The sequence below is a fragment of the Ipomoea triloba genome, chromosome 1 (genome assembly GCF_003576645.1).
Source record: "Ipomoea triloba cultivar NCNSP0323 chromosome 1, ASM357664v1".
NCBI lineage: Eukaryota > Viridiplantae > Streptophyta > Magnoliopsida > Solanales > Convolvulaceae > Ipomoea > Ipomoea triloba.
Genome location: NC_044916.1, coordinates 36,686,601 through 36,700,309, shown reverse-complemented (window position 1 = coordinate 36,700,309; position 13,709 = coordinate 36,686,601). Strand labels below are relative to the sequence as shown.

General features: G+C 34.8%; 3 protein-coding genes across 6 annotated transcripts in view; 2 read left to right on the top strand and 1 right to left on the bottom strand.

Moving 5' to 3' along the window:
• Window positions 1–1,159: 1,159 nt before the first annotated feature.
• On the top strand, window positions 1,160–8,355 carry LOC116013282. Its single transcript, XM_031252954.1, has 16 exons — window positions 1,160–1,544; window positions 1,634–1,741; window positions 1,833–2,107; window positions 2,206–2,451; window positions 2,551–2,669; window positions 2,874–2,966; window positions 3,113–3,224; window positions 3,342–3,489; window positions 5,823–6,209; window positions 6,293–6,400; window positions 6,489–6,763; window positions 6,870–7,115; window positions 7,223–7,341; window positions 7,441–7,533; window positions 7,867–7,975; window positions 8,101–8,355. Exons 1-16 carry the CDS (start codon window positions 1,160–1,162, stop codon window positions 8,251–8,253), a joined length of 2,976 nt encoding a protein of 991 aa, XP_031108814.1. The 3' UTR covers window positions 8,254–8,355.
• A 1,129-nt stretch (window positions 8,356–9,484) lies between these two features.
• LOC116013271 overlaps window positions 9,485–13,709 on the top strand; it is an 8,015-nt gene continuing 3,790 nt past the window's right edge. The window contains exons 1-8 of the mRNA XM_031252942.1: window positions 9,485–9,878; window positions 9,956–10,063; window positions 10,687–10,961; window positions 11,075–11,320; window positions 11,422–11,540; window positions 11,626–11,718; window positions 11,868–11,973; window positions 12,073–12,269. Of these exons, the coding sequence (XP_031108802.1) occupies window positions 9,527–9,878; window positions 9,956–10,063; window positions 10,687–10,961; window positions 11,075–11,320; window positions 11,422–11,540; window positions 11,626–11,718; window positions 11,868–11,973; window positions 12,073–12,269 (1,496 nt within the window). The 5' untranslated portion in view covers window positions 9,485–9,526. The remainder of the gene's footprint in view (window positions 9,879–9,955; window positions 10,064–10,686; window positions 10,962–11,074; window positions 11,321–11,421; window positions 11,541–11,625; window positions 11,719–11,867; window positions 11,974–12,072; window positions 12,270–13,709) is intronic.
• LOC116022633 (uroporphyrinogen-III synthase, chloroplastic-like) overlaps window positions 11,757–13,709 on the bottom strand; it is a 9,712-nt gene continuing 7,759 nt past the window's right edge. For 3 of the 4 annotated variants that reach the window (XM_031263410.1, XM_031263428.1, XM_031263436.1), the window contains one exon: window positions 11,757–12,238. The gene's annotated coding sequence lies outside the window, so the exon portion shown is untranslated. The remainder of the gene's footprint in view (window positions 12,239–13,709) is intronic. The other variant, XM_031263419.1, reaches the window with a different exon arrangement.

Genomic DNA, 13,709 nt, shown 5'->3' with positions numbered 1-13,709 from the left:
AAGAGTGCAAGTTGCAACGTTCGACAATGACAAACTTTAATTAAATATGGAATTGAAATTAATCGAGTATTATTGTGGAAAGTTGCCTCGTATATGAATCAATTTCCTTGATTTTTGTTTTTATATTTTAAAAATATTTATTCACATTATAGAGTTATACATAACCAAACATCAATATTGGTAAATCATTACAATTTCACAATATTACCTATTAAATATGCAAAACACTTTCACCAAAATCTATTACCATTACAAAGTATTTGATTCTCGTTTTGATCCCAATTCCAATTTTCATGTACAAACTAAACACACCCTATGTCCTTATCCTTTAGTTTCAATGTCATAAGGATCACCACATTATTAGGTAAAAAAATATGTGTAATAAACATAGACAACAGCCAAACAACATTGGCCTGACCGTCGCACCACGTAACGATTAATTTGCTGCTAATTAAGAATTAGTTAGCCGCATATATTACATCCGATGCTACAACATTCTATGAAGATCAGAATGATAGTTACACAATTTTTAAATTGAACTCTATGTAATAGTGAGTTAGTGACTAGGCCTTCTTGATTTAGGAAGATAAATTATATAGACTTCACGAGTTCTATTATAGTATTATATGTACTCTTAAATTATACTTTCTCAAATTTATTTTTTATGACATAATAATAGGTTATTTTTTATTTTGTAGGTCCAAAAAAAAAAATCATTTCTATTGTTGACCATGTCAATGTTGAAACCTTGAATGGTAAGTTTTGTCTTACCTCCGAAAAACTATTAAAAGGTATGGACAAGAATGCATTAAAAAACATTGATTTCTACGAATCGGCATATGGTATATGTCATTACAATGTTGGTCATAGTTTTTGTCTTGAAAATATTAATTTTTTTCTACTTGAATTTTAAACTTTTAACCTCTCTTAAATAATAAAAATGTACTATCATTTATGTCAATTAAGCTGATTAATATTGATTGTAATTTAGTATTTGAAGAAAACAACAATCAACATTTGATTGATCCATCGATATGATACACAACTTTTTTATTCGCCTCAAAACACTTAAAGAAGAGTCTAATAATAATAATTCTACTTTAAATAGGCTGGATTGATGTTCCAAGCTTTGGATCATCATTCATCAGTATTGGCAGCAATGACTAAAGTTTCTCTTTTCTTCTCCTTCTCTTTCCTCTTCCTGTTAGCTACTTATATTCAATGCTATGAGGCCAAAGGTTTCAATTCATTAAGCAGGGAAGAATTCTTGTTGTCTACACTAAGATACACAAATGTTGCAGATGATATTGACACGACGCAACTTGTATCAAGCTCGAATATCCCCACGTATATTGGCCCTCAAGATGGACTCAAGGAGAGTGACAAGATCGAAACCTTACCTGGACAATCCAACGGAGTATATTTCACTCAATATGCAGGACATGTTAGTGTAAATCCAGTTACAGGGAAGGCTTTGTTTTATTACTTCACAGAATCTCCCCAAAATCCTTCTTCTAAACCCCTTGTTCTGTGGCTTAATGGAGGTAATATAAGTACAAAGCAAGAAGAGTTAAAAAGATTTGTGGAAATCATATATGAAAATGCTTTGAAGTTTGAACACTTCTATCTACAGGACCAGGTTGTTCTTCGCTTGGTGGGGGAGCATTCGGGGAACTTGGGCCATTTAGACCTGCCAAAGATGGTAAAACTCTTAACGATAATCCATATGCATGGAATAACGGTGAGTATACATATTAATAATCCGATTATATATACACGCTTAATTAACTACTTAAGTATGATCTTATATATATGAACATTTTTTTTACCAGTTGCGAATATAATTTTTCTTGAATCACCTATTGGAGTTGGATTCTCGTACTCAAATACAAGCTCAGATTATGACAATGTAGGAGACGACAGCACAGCGCAGGATTCGTATACATTTCTAGTTAACTGGCTCGAGAGATTTCCAGAATACAAAACTAGGGATTTCTACATTACAGGAGAGAGTTATGCTGGACACTATATTCCCCAGCTGGTTCAGCTTATAGTACACAACAACCAGCGCACAAACCAATCAAGAATCAATCTCAAAGGCATTGCTGTAAGCCCACAAAACATGTTTAATTAAGTTGTTCCTTAAAAGCATCGAAAATTATGAGTGTTACTGATATATGTTGCTGCAATTAATATAATCCTCAGATCGGAAATGCATATGTGGACTATGAAGCAAATTTGCAGGGAATAGCGGACTACTCTTGGAGTCATGCTTTGATTTCCGATGAACTATATAAGAACATCTTAACAACCTGCAATTTCTCTACTCCCAGTGCTACGTCAGAAAAATGCTTTGATTTAATTATCCGTCAAAGGAATGAAGAATCTGGAAACATTTATCCGTACGACATCTACGCTCCGTTATGCGGTTCTGGCACGCCCTCGTATTCTGTCAGTATCAAAATTAAGAATCATTCTTAATATTAATGAATGAATGAAGAGATTATGAATTGAATTGATTTTAATTTTGTGATTAATTTGAACGTACAGATCTCTGGATATGATCCGTGCACTGCAGATTATACGTACACGTACTTAAACACTCTTCAGGTTCAGTCTGCTCTTCATGCAAACATAACTGCCACTGCTCATCCATGGAGGAAGTGCAAGTACGGTTTTTTTTTTTCTTTCGAAAATACGGTTTTTAATTTACTTCAAAGGTTTCTTTAATTCCATACATGCATGCATATATACAGTTTCCATGTATATTAATTCAAAGGACCTTGTGGTCCAGTGGCATCAAATCCTTCCCTTTATACGAGAGGTGGTAAGTTCGAGAAAAATTATGACGATTTTCCTGTTATTTTTGTCAGCTTCACACTTGGTGCCGGCTGGAAAGCGCCGCCAACTGTTTTACCGGTCATAACAGAGTTGATGGGAACTGGTATTCGCATCTGGCTGTACAGGTAATTACTTATTAAACCATTCATAGCATATTGGTCTTCTTATTTGAGTTATTTGTTAGTTATAAACAACCTAGACTGATTTCCTCATTGGGGTCACAAGGCAGGGTGACATCTAATTGTTCATTTAATTCTAATGTGATCTACAGTGGAGATACAGACATCGTAGTGCCAATAACAGGAACACGACATGCCTTATACAAACTTGGGGTAACAGTTAAAACTCCTTGGTATCCTTGGTATCTCTCAGAAGAATACGAGGTAATTAATGTCTCAAATAAAAATTAGGATATTATTTGTTAACTATATAATATATAAAATTCAGGTACTATCAGTTTAACATTTCAATTTTATGATCTAACACGATGATCGTTGTAGGTTGGTGGATATGTAGAGGAATATGAAAACATAACGTTGGTGACAATACGAGGAGCGGGGCATTTTGTTCCCAGTTATCAGCCAGCTCGGGCACTCGTGCTCTTCTCTTCCTTCATTAATGGAACGCTTCCCCCACAAAACACTAAAAGCTAGTTGAGCTAATTAATTGTACTCCCTTTATCCCTAAATGTATTTCACTCTTCTTTTTACACAGAATTATAAAATAAATTGGATTGAAACAAAATTATAAGTAACATTTTTTTTTCACATTTTAAATTGCATAATTTAAATAATATATACATGTTTGTACCTAATACAGAAAAATATTGATGCTAATTGATACGTTTCAAATTTCTAAAGGCAAAAAATATTTAAACTACTAGTAATGATGATATCAAGTTATTGATCGATCAATTCACGGGGAAGCTGCCGATAGCATTATTTTTTTCACCCTTATAAAGTATCTCAACACGAAGACTAAGCCAATGAAAGGTTTGATTGTTTTGACAGAAATTTTGTTTATGTATTCAAGAGTGCAAGTTCAAACCTTGGGCAATGACAAACTTTAATTAATTATGGAATTGAAAATAATTGATAATTATAGCCCATTTGGTTCATGAAAAATAATTGAAGATGAATGAAATTTAAATTTTGTGAAAAAAAATTATTAAGGGAATTGATTCCATGGCTAGTGGAAAATAAATTACTAGAAATATTTTTTTATTGTTTTTGTTGGGTTTGGGATGATAAGAAATAATGAGTATAAAGACTAATATACTCCTCCATAATAATAGTGATAATAAAAGCATTAGTAATTTATGCTTTGAAAAAAAAAGTATTAGTAATTTATAAAATAAAATGTTATAGTTATATATTTGGGTAGTTTTGTCTTGCTAGTTGAACATTTGTTCCCAAATGCCATGGAGAGTACTCAAATATCTAATTAAGATAAAGTAAAAAATTTCCTCATATTTGAGGAATTCAACTTTATAAAAAAAAATTTCATTAACCAAACAAAACTTAACATACTTTTTCCTCAAGTTTTAAGAATTCGAATTCCTTAAAAAATATGTTCCAACCAACAAAACACTCCCTTTTTATAGAAAGTTATTTATGATATCACTTGTTAATTAATTAAGGATCAAGTTGTAAATAACAAAATTTATTTTCAAAATCTTGTTACCATTAACCTCGAAAAGGCCGGATAGCTAAGAGGTAAAGTATGATTTTTATTATATACTCTCTAAATCAAACGCAATATATAATTGATTCTTTCTGTAATATATGTTGGTTCTTATAACTTTATTCTGAAAAGAATCAATTATATTTTGCTATATCATATATAATAAAGAATTTTGGTAAAAAAAAATTTGCCCTTATTCCTTAGTTTTAATGTTATAAAGATACCACTTTATTAAGTCAAAAAATATGTGTAATGAACATAGAAAACAACCAAAGAACATTGGCCTGACCGTCACACCACGTAACAATTAATTTGATGCTAATTAACAATTAGTTAGCCGCATTACGCATCCTATGGCGATCAAGACAAAGAATTAGAGCAAACTCAGCTGAATTTAGTTTGAGTTAATCAGTTATGGACATTTTAACCCCACTTTCAAATAATGACAACTAATTTTTTTTTTTCTTTTAAATCAAATAGAATGAAAATTGTAATCATATTCAATTGTTGACCTTGTCAATGCTGAAAGGATGAAAGAATACAAACAGAATAAAACTATTGAACTACCCGTCAACAATAGTCTCCAAACATTACTTGTTATGATAAATTTTGTCTTACCTTCGAAAAACTATTCAAACGGTAGGGACAATAATGCATTAAAAAATGTTTCGTATGGACAGCTTAATTAGTCACATGAGTAAAGTTTGAGAAGAAAGACTAGAGATTGAGTCAACAAAGACAGTGTGTGAAACAAATAAAAAATTAATTTGGACCAACTAACTAAAACAATATAAAGGAGAATGATTAGTCCAAATCATCAACTAAGCTTAATTATTCAATAACTAATATATTAATGCAAAATATAAAATAAAGTGTAAAATAAATATAATGTAAAATAAATAAAATTAATTTATTATAAGAATTAAATATAAATAAGTATAAAAATAATGCTTATCAGTGTGAGAGTAACCTCTCAAAGTGAGGGTCTAATCTATGTGTTCAATTGAATCTCAACATCAAAATTTTGTTTGAGAGAGTAAAATTTAGGAGTATAAATAGTATATTCCTTAAAAAACATTGATTACTGCGAATCGCATATGTTATGTCATCACAATATTGTTGGTCGTAGTTTACAATTCAAAGAAACCTACATATAACAATTGATTAATCCATCAATATTATGGTACACAACTTTCATATGGTCCCATAACACTTACGAACAGTCCAATTACAATAATTATACTTTAAATAGAATTGATGTTCCAAGATTAATTTGAATCATCGGTATTGGCATGCAGCAATGGCTGAAGTCTCTCTTTTCTTCACCTTCTCTTTCCTCTTCCTGTTAGCTACTTGTATTCATTGCTATGAGGCCAAAGGTGTCAGTTCATTAAGCAGGGAAGATTTCTTGTTTTCTAGGCTAAGATACACAAATGTTGTAGATAATATTGATAAGACACAGCTTGTATCAAGTTCGAATATCCCTGTGTATATTGGTCCTCAAGATGGGCTCAAGGAGAGTGACATGATCGAGACCTTGCCTGGGCAATCCAATGGCGTAAATTTTGCTCAATATGCTGGACATGTTACTGTAGATCCAGTTACTGGGAAGGCTTTGTTTTATTACTTCACAGAATCTCCTCAAAACCCTTCTTCTAAACCCCTTGTTTTGTGGCTTAATGGAGGTAAGTACACAACAACAAAAGTTACAAAATATTTGTGGAAATCATATCATGGAAATGTTTTGAATACTTTTATATATGTACAGGACCAGGTTGTTCTTCGCTTGGAGGAGGAGCATTCGGGGAACTTGGACCATTTAGACCTGCCAAAGATGGTAAATCTCTTAACAGTAATCCATATGCATGGAATAACGGTGAGTATACATATTAATAATCCAATTATATATATATATACACTTAGCTACAAAGTATGATCTGATAGGAACTAACATTTTTTACCAGCTGCAAATATAATCTTTCTCGAATCACCTATTGGAGTTGGATTCTCGTACTCAAATACAAGCTCGGACTATGACAACGTTGGGGACGAAAGCACAGCCCAGGATTCGTATACATTTCTAGTTAACTGGCTCGAAAGGTTTCCAGAATACAAAACTAGGGATTTCTACATTACAGGAGAGAGTTACGCTGGACACTATATTCCCCAGTTAGCTCAGCTTATATTGCACAACAACCAGCGCACAAACCAGTCAATAATCAATCTCAAAGGCATTGCTGTAAGCCCACAAATTAAAACACGTTTAAGTTGTTCCTTAAAAGTATCGAAAATTATTATGAGTGTTACTGACTGATGTATGTTGCTGCAATTAATATAATCCTCAGATCGGAAATGCATATGTGGACTATGAAGCAAATTTGCAGGGACTAGCGGACTACTATTGGAGTCATGCTTTGATTTCCGATGAACTATATAAGAACATCTTATCAACCTGCAATTTCTCTATTCCCAGTGCCACGTCAGACGAATGCTTAGATTTAGTTTACGGTCAAATTAGAGATGAATCTGGAAATATTTACTCGTACGACATCTACGCTCCGTTATGCGGTTCTGACACAACCTCGTATTCTGTCAGTATCAAAAACAAGAATCATTCGTAATATTAATGAATAATGAAGATCAGAGATTATATATGATCGAATTGAATTGATTTTAATTTTGTGATTTGAACGTACAGATCTCTGGATATGATCCTTGCACTGGAGATTATACGTACACCTACTTAAACACCCTTCAAGTTCAGGCTGCTCTTCATGCAAACATAACTGCCACTGCTCATCCATGGGACAAGTGCAAGTATGGATGCCTTTTACTTTACTTGAAATGTGTCTTTAATTTCCATACAGTTATAATTAGTTTCCACACTGGCGATGATTTTGGTGTTATTTTTCTCAGCCTCACACTTAATGGCGCCTGGAAAGTTCCGCCAACTGTTTTACCCGTCATATCAGAGTTGATGGGAAGCGGTATTCGTATTTGGCTTTATAGGTAATTACTAATTAAGCCATCCATGCATGCATGTACTGTCAGTTCTACCCTTAATTACCTAGTAGCTTATGGTCTTCTTAAATTAGTTTGAGCCGATTAATTATGAGTTTGTTTATAATTATTAGGTAGAGTTTGAGTCTATTCTCTTTGTGGTCATTTGCTAGCTATAGTTATTAGGTAGTGTTTATCCTATACACATCTTCGAGGAGTAGTTTTGGGCCAGTTTCAATGCACGCGTTTTCATCCAAAAAGGAATGAGAGATCAATTGTATATGTAATAGTCGTTCATGCAGCGGTATCTAATAATTCTTTTAACTCTAATGTGATGTACAGTGGAGATACAGACAACGCAGTACCAATAACAGACACACGGTATGCCTTGTACAAACTTGGAGTAACAGTTAAAACTCCTTGGTACCCTTGGTATCTCCCAGGATACGAGGTAATTAATAGTTTAACGTACGAAGAATTAGAATACTATATATGTTAAATATATATAACACATAAAATTCACGTACTATCATTTTAACCTTTCAATTCTATGATTTAACATGATGATCACTGCAGGTTGGTGGATATGTAGAGGAATATGAGAACATAACGTTGGTGACAGTACGAGGATCAGGGCATTTTGTTCCCAGTTATCAGCCAGCCCGGGCACTTGTGCTCTTCTCTTCCTTCATCAATGGAACACTTCCCCCCAATGACACTACACACTAGCCAGCTAGTTAACTAATTGTACTCCATTTATCTCGTCACTTTTTCGTTTTACACCATAAAATAAATTGGGTCGAAAATAAATTTAAATAATATTTTTTTAAATATTTCAAAATGGTTCATTTAATTCCTGAAGACATCGAGGTGGTTTAATGGTCAAAATGGCCGAACAAACTATCAGGGAGGTTTTAATGACAAACCTTAATTAAATATATTATGGAATTAAAAATAAGCGATAATTATTATGGAAAGCATCCTCAGCTCTGATCACTGGACAAAGTGATCGATGTCAGCAGTGACGTCTTCATTTTATGGTAAAGTTTGAATCATTTCGTTTATTGTTATATTTAGGAAAGATTACTATATCTTCACTAAAAACCCTACCCAGACATTGATATATGCAATCCCTTATGATCTTGAAAAACTATACCATTATAGCAGACTGATTGGATAGCTAACCTAACCTTCATTTCTCAATACTCTAGAATTTATTCTTGATCGAGTCTTAACCAGTCAATCAATTTAATTATGAGTTGAGAGGCTTCAGTGAGATGTGTTTAACTTTCTTGTTTAAATCGATCAACTATAAGTAATTTAGGCTTATTTATCTCCTCGTAGTAATATTCCACTAGTCCCTAAATTTAGATCTATAAGCTGGTGGGTACTTTGGTTGCTTTGTCTCAAGTGAAGAGAATGAGTTATAGGCTTAGTAGGGCTTTAGCTCGAACCTAATATAACTGTTATGCGTGAGTGAGTTTCAACCAAAACAAACATCTGAATATAATATACGTAATTATACTCATACAAAGCGACACCGGAGCCAATTGTCTATGCACAAACACGCACCAACTCCCAATAGCGGAAGGCCGCCGGTAAATGAGATGGGACAGGGAGACAAAAGTGAATGAAGTCGGAATAAAAATAAAAACCCATTAAGAATAACAAGTGAAGTAGTTTTTTTTTTTGAAAACACAAGTGAAGTATGTAGTTAATTAACAACCACTACATTGCTTACGTAGCCCACACTTGGCTACATATCGGACAACGTTAATTTTTTATTTTTTTTTATTTTACTAATATTGGTCTAATTTTGCATCACTCATTCTTAATGAATGAGATTCACATGAAAAATTAACAGCCACACAACATATTAAAGCTTGGACGTACCAACAGTGATGTGTAGTCAATAAAATGGAAACGAAATGATTGCGACCAACTCTCATGAATTTTCCAACAACTGATAGCACCTGGAGCTAGCTAGCTAGGTGACACTATAATGGCTAATAACGTTTCTCTTCCCTTGTGCTTCATCTGTTTCCTATTCTGCCTCGTGGTTTCTGTCCAGTGCCGCAGAGTTAAAGGTTTGGATTCGCCGGCCGATCATCAAAGACAACTCAGCTATTCTCCGTCGGAGCCGGCGTACTTTCCGGTGTACACTGGGCGTCAAGATGGGCTCAAGGAGAGTAACAGGATTCAGAGGCTGCCGGGACAGCCCACCGGAGCAGATTTCGGGCAATACGCGGGGCATGTTACGGTGGACGAAGCCGCCGGACGAGCCTTGTTCTATTACTTTGTCGAGTCGCCTCAACAACCCTCTTCTAAACCCCTTGTTTTGTGGCTTAATGGTGGTATGAAAAATTCTGAGGAATAAAAAATTTAATAGTTTTGTACACATAAGATAGATGTTGTTTGTGTTTCATTCCAGGACCGGCTTATTCTTCCGTTGGTGGTGGCGCTTTCATGGAACTGGGCCCATTTAGACCGGCAAGAGATGGTGTAACTCTTAACAGGAATCCGTTCGCATGGAATGCAGGTAATAATTCGAGTCAAATTGGTCAGACTATTAACTTAATAACTATATATAAGATTTTTTTTAATAACTCAAATAAAAATAACTATATATAAGATTCATATCAGAACTTCTTGATTTGATGTGACCAATTATGAGTTAAAAAAATAAAATAATTTGATGATTATTTTTTGAAAAAAGGATTAAATAGGTCCTCAAACTTTATATCAAAAGTTTATTAGGCACATAAACTTTTAAAAGTGTCAACTAAACTCTTGTCAAATTGAGGCAATGAAGCCCAAAAATCGATAATTCTGACGATAGCCGAACCGTCGCCATCTCCGACGGAAGGCAACCAAAAGGTCACCTTCTCGCCAGAGAAGGCGACCTGAGGTTGCCTTGTCTTCTCCCGGAGATGGTGATCTCAGGTCGCCTTCTTCAACGAGAAGGTGACCTTCCGCTGGAGATGGCTACCGGTGACGGCTCGATCGTTGTTGGTCGCCAAAATTTAAATGGCATGTTATTACATGTCATTTACTGGTTATTGAGCTTCATTGTCTCAGTTTGACATGTTAAAGAGTTTAGTTAACTTTTGTAAAAGTTTAAGGGTGTATTTGACTATTTTTTCTTTATTTTTTTTTTATTAGAGGCAAATATAATATTTCTTGAAAGTCCGGCTGGGGTTGGATTTTCATACTCGAACACGACGGCCGACTATGACCGGACCGGAGACAACAGCACCGCATTGGATAACTATGCGTTTCTAGTAAACTGGCTGGAGAGATTTCCAGAGTACAAAACCAGGGATTTCTTCCTCACCGGAGAAAGCTACGCCGGCCACTATATACCCGAGCTTGCTCGCCTCATACTGCACAACAACCAGTTCCCAAACCTGCCCAAAATCAATCTGAAAGGCATTCTTGTAAGCCCCAAACACACACACACACACACATATATAGCTGATCTCTTATCTCTTACAATTATTATATGTACTTTTTAAAAAAAATAAAATTGTTGTTCTGGACTTGTGGTTAGGTGGGGAATCCATATTTGGACTATGAAACTCGAATGAAAGGGATGATGGAGTATTACTGGAGTCACGGCCTGATTTCTGATGATCTGTATAACGACATTTTATCGACTTGTGATTTCTCCAGTCCCGACAGTGCGTCCGACAAATGCCAGGATTTGGTAGACAACCAAACCGCCAGGGAAATGGGGAATGTGTATTTGTATGATATCTACGCGCCGTTATGTCATTCTGACTCTCCCTCGTTTCATGTGAGTATATAGCCAAATCCCATTTCGTGAATCCTAAGGTAATTAATTAGTACGATGATGACGTTAATTAAAGGTTCTGTTGATTGGGTTTGTCCCAACAGATTTCAGGATTTGATCCCTGCACTGAAGAGTACATCCATGCCTACCTCAACAACTTTCAAGTCCAGACTGCACTTCATGCAAATATTACTGCCACTCCCCATCCCTGGAATAAACGAAAGTATGGCATTAACCTTTTTTTTTTTTTTTTCCTTTTTTTGGGTGATTTTCTTGATTTATTTGGTTTGTGGTCTACTTGAGAACAGTGACAAACTGAATGGCGATTGGAAAATGCCGGCAACTGTATTGCACATTGTGAAAGAACTGATGCAAAGTGGTATCCGTTTCTGGATATATAGGTATTTACCAGACTCTGTTGTCAAGATAATATCGAAAATAATACAACAAACAAAGAGAGATTTTACCTTGAATAGCACAAACCATGGTAGATTTTTCCTTAATTTAGTTACCATACTATTAGTTCTTGAGAAATCTGTTTAATTGGCAGTGGAGATACAGATAGTGTAATGCCACTGACAGACACTAGACGTTCCATAAAGAAACTCGGGGCATCGGTTAAAACTTCCTGGTACCCATGGTATCTCCGAGGAGAGGTAACGACCTGAAATTTAGAAATACTCCACAGTATAGTTAGTTCTATGGGACAAATAATGTGTTTTTTAGCCTATAAAGGATGTTTGTTTGGTACTCAGGTGGGTGGATATGCAGTGGAGTATGAGAACTTGACATTGGTGACAGTAAGAGGATCTGGGCATTTTGTTCCCAGTTACCAGCCAGCTCGTGCACTTGTAGTCTTCACCTCATTCATCAATGGACAACTCCCACCCAGAGAGCTAAACACAGTGAATCTCCTCCTTCCTGGACAAGAACAGAAGAAGAAAACATCGGAGTAAAACAATTTGCCAGATATCACTCCATGGTCAAAGGATTGCAAGAAACAGCTGATAGACGTACAAGGAAATCAGCCTATTGGATGGACTATGATTAAGTCGATCTATAAATAAATGAATATGATTTGCCTTCATGGCTTCATATACAGCTAGAAGATTGTTGTAACAATTCTGAGTTTACCAACGCTAATGGAATGAATGGCCTTCATATACACAAATCTATCATATTCCTACACTCATTATTATTCTTACGTACAGCATATAATATATAAACATAAATGTAATATATAAACGTAAATGTAATATTCAATTATTAGCTTAGACTTTCAATTGAACATATAACATATAATATAAAAACAGTAGAATTCAAATCGACATGTTGAGCATATAATATAGGCTAAAGTGTCATTCCACACTATGAACTCAAATCGATTTTTCATGCCGCACCCTGAACTTTCATAACTGCTGATTCGATGCACAAACCATAAATTTTTTTGATTGGACGTGAAGTCATGATTTGGTCCCCCAGCCCTTGAAGAAGCTCCAATCAAATTTATGATGTGGTTTGTCCATCGAATCAACAGTTATGAAAGGTCAGGGTGCATCATTAAAAATCGGCTTGAGTTCATGGTGCAAAATGACATTTTAGCCTTAATATATACACATAAAGTGAAGTACAACTATCAAATTAGATTTTTAGTTGAGCCCCATGATCACTAATTTGAGTTCGAATCTTATTTATCTATGAGGTAACACTAAGCAACAAATGGTCTAGTGGGAAATCAGACTAGCAAATTATTCTATGAACCCCGGTCTAAAATACACAATTTACATATTTAATGTTCACAATTTATATACTAAATGTTCACAACTGAATATTCACAATTCAAATTGTGAACATTCAGTATGTAAATGGACACGTGTCCACCTTACAAGGTGGACCCGAGTTATTTACCCAAAAAAAAAAAAAGGTGGACCCGAGTCCATGGTATAACTATTGGAAATCAGACAAATACCAAACAAGCATAGTTAAAATTAGGAGCATTGCCATGGAATAATACCTCTCTTTTTCATGTCAATTAATCAATTATTCCCTGCCAAGGGAAAAATACATATTATGTTTCTGGTAGTGCTCATTCCTTTTCTTTTTTTTTTTTTTGAGAAAGTAGTGCTCATTCCTAAGGATGCTGATTGGAGGGTCAAACTTGACATCACTTCAGATGTGTTTGCCTTACTCATCTCCTCTTCACTTTTGTCTTCCTGTCTAACCTTTTACTTTGGCACTATAAATGGTTCTTGTTTTTTAAAACCATTTAGGGTTAGTGAAATTAGATGAGCTTGTCAACATATATTTGGAAAGGTTAATACACAATCAATAATCTAGTAAGAACTTATCCACTACATCATCATCATCATACCCCCCCCCCCCCCCCCCCCCC

Coding starts and splice junctions, on each gene's coding strand:
- LOC116013282 (XM_031252954.1), top strand. CDS start 1,160: ATGACTAAAGTTTCTCTTTTCTTCTCCTTCTCTTTCCTCTTCCTGTTA. Junction 2,452..2,550: donor CTGGCACGCCCTCGTATTCT/GTCAGTATCAAA, acceptor TTGAACGTACAG/ATCTCTGGATATGATCCGTG. Junction 3,490..5,822: donor TCCCCCACAAAACACTAAAA/GCTAGTTGAGCT, acceptor ATTGGCATGCAG/CAATGGCTGAAGTCTCTCTT.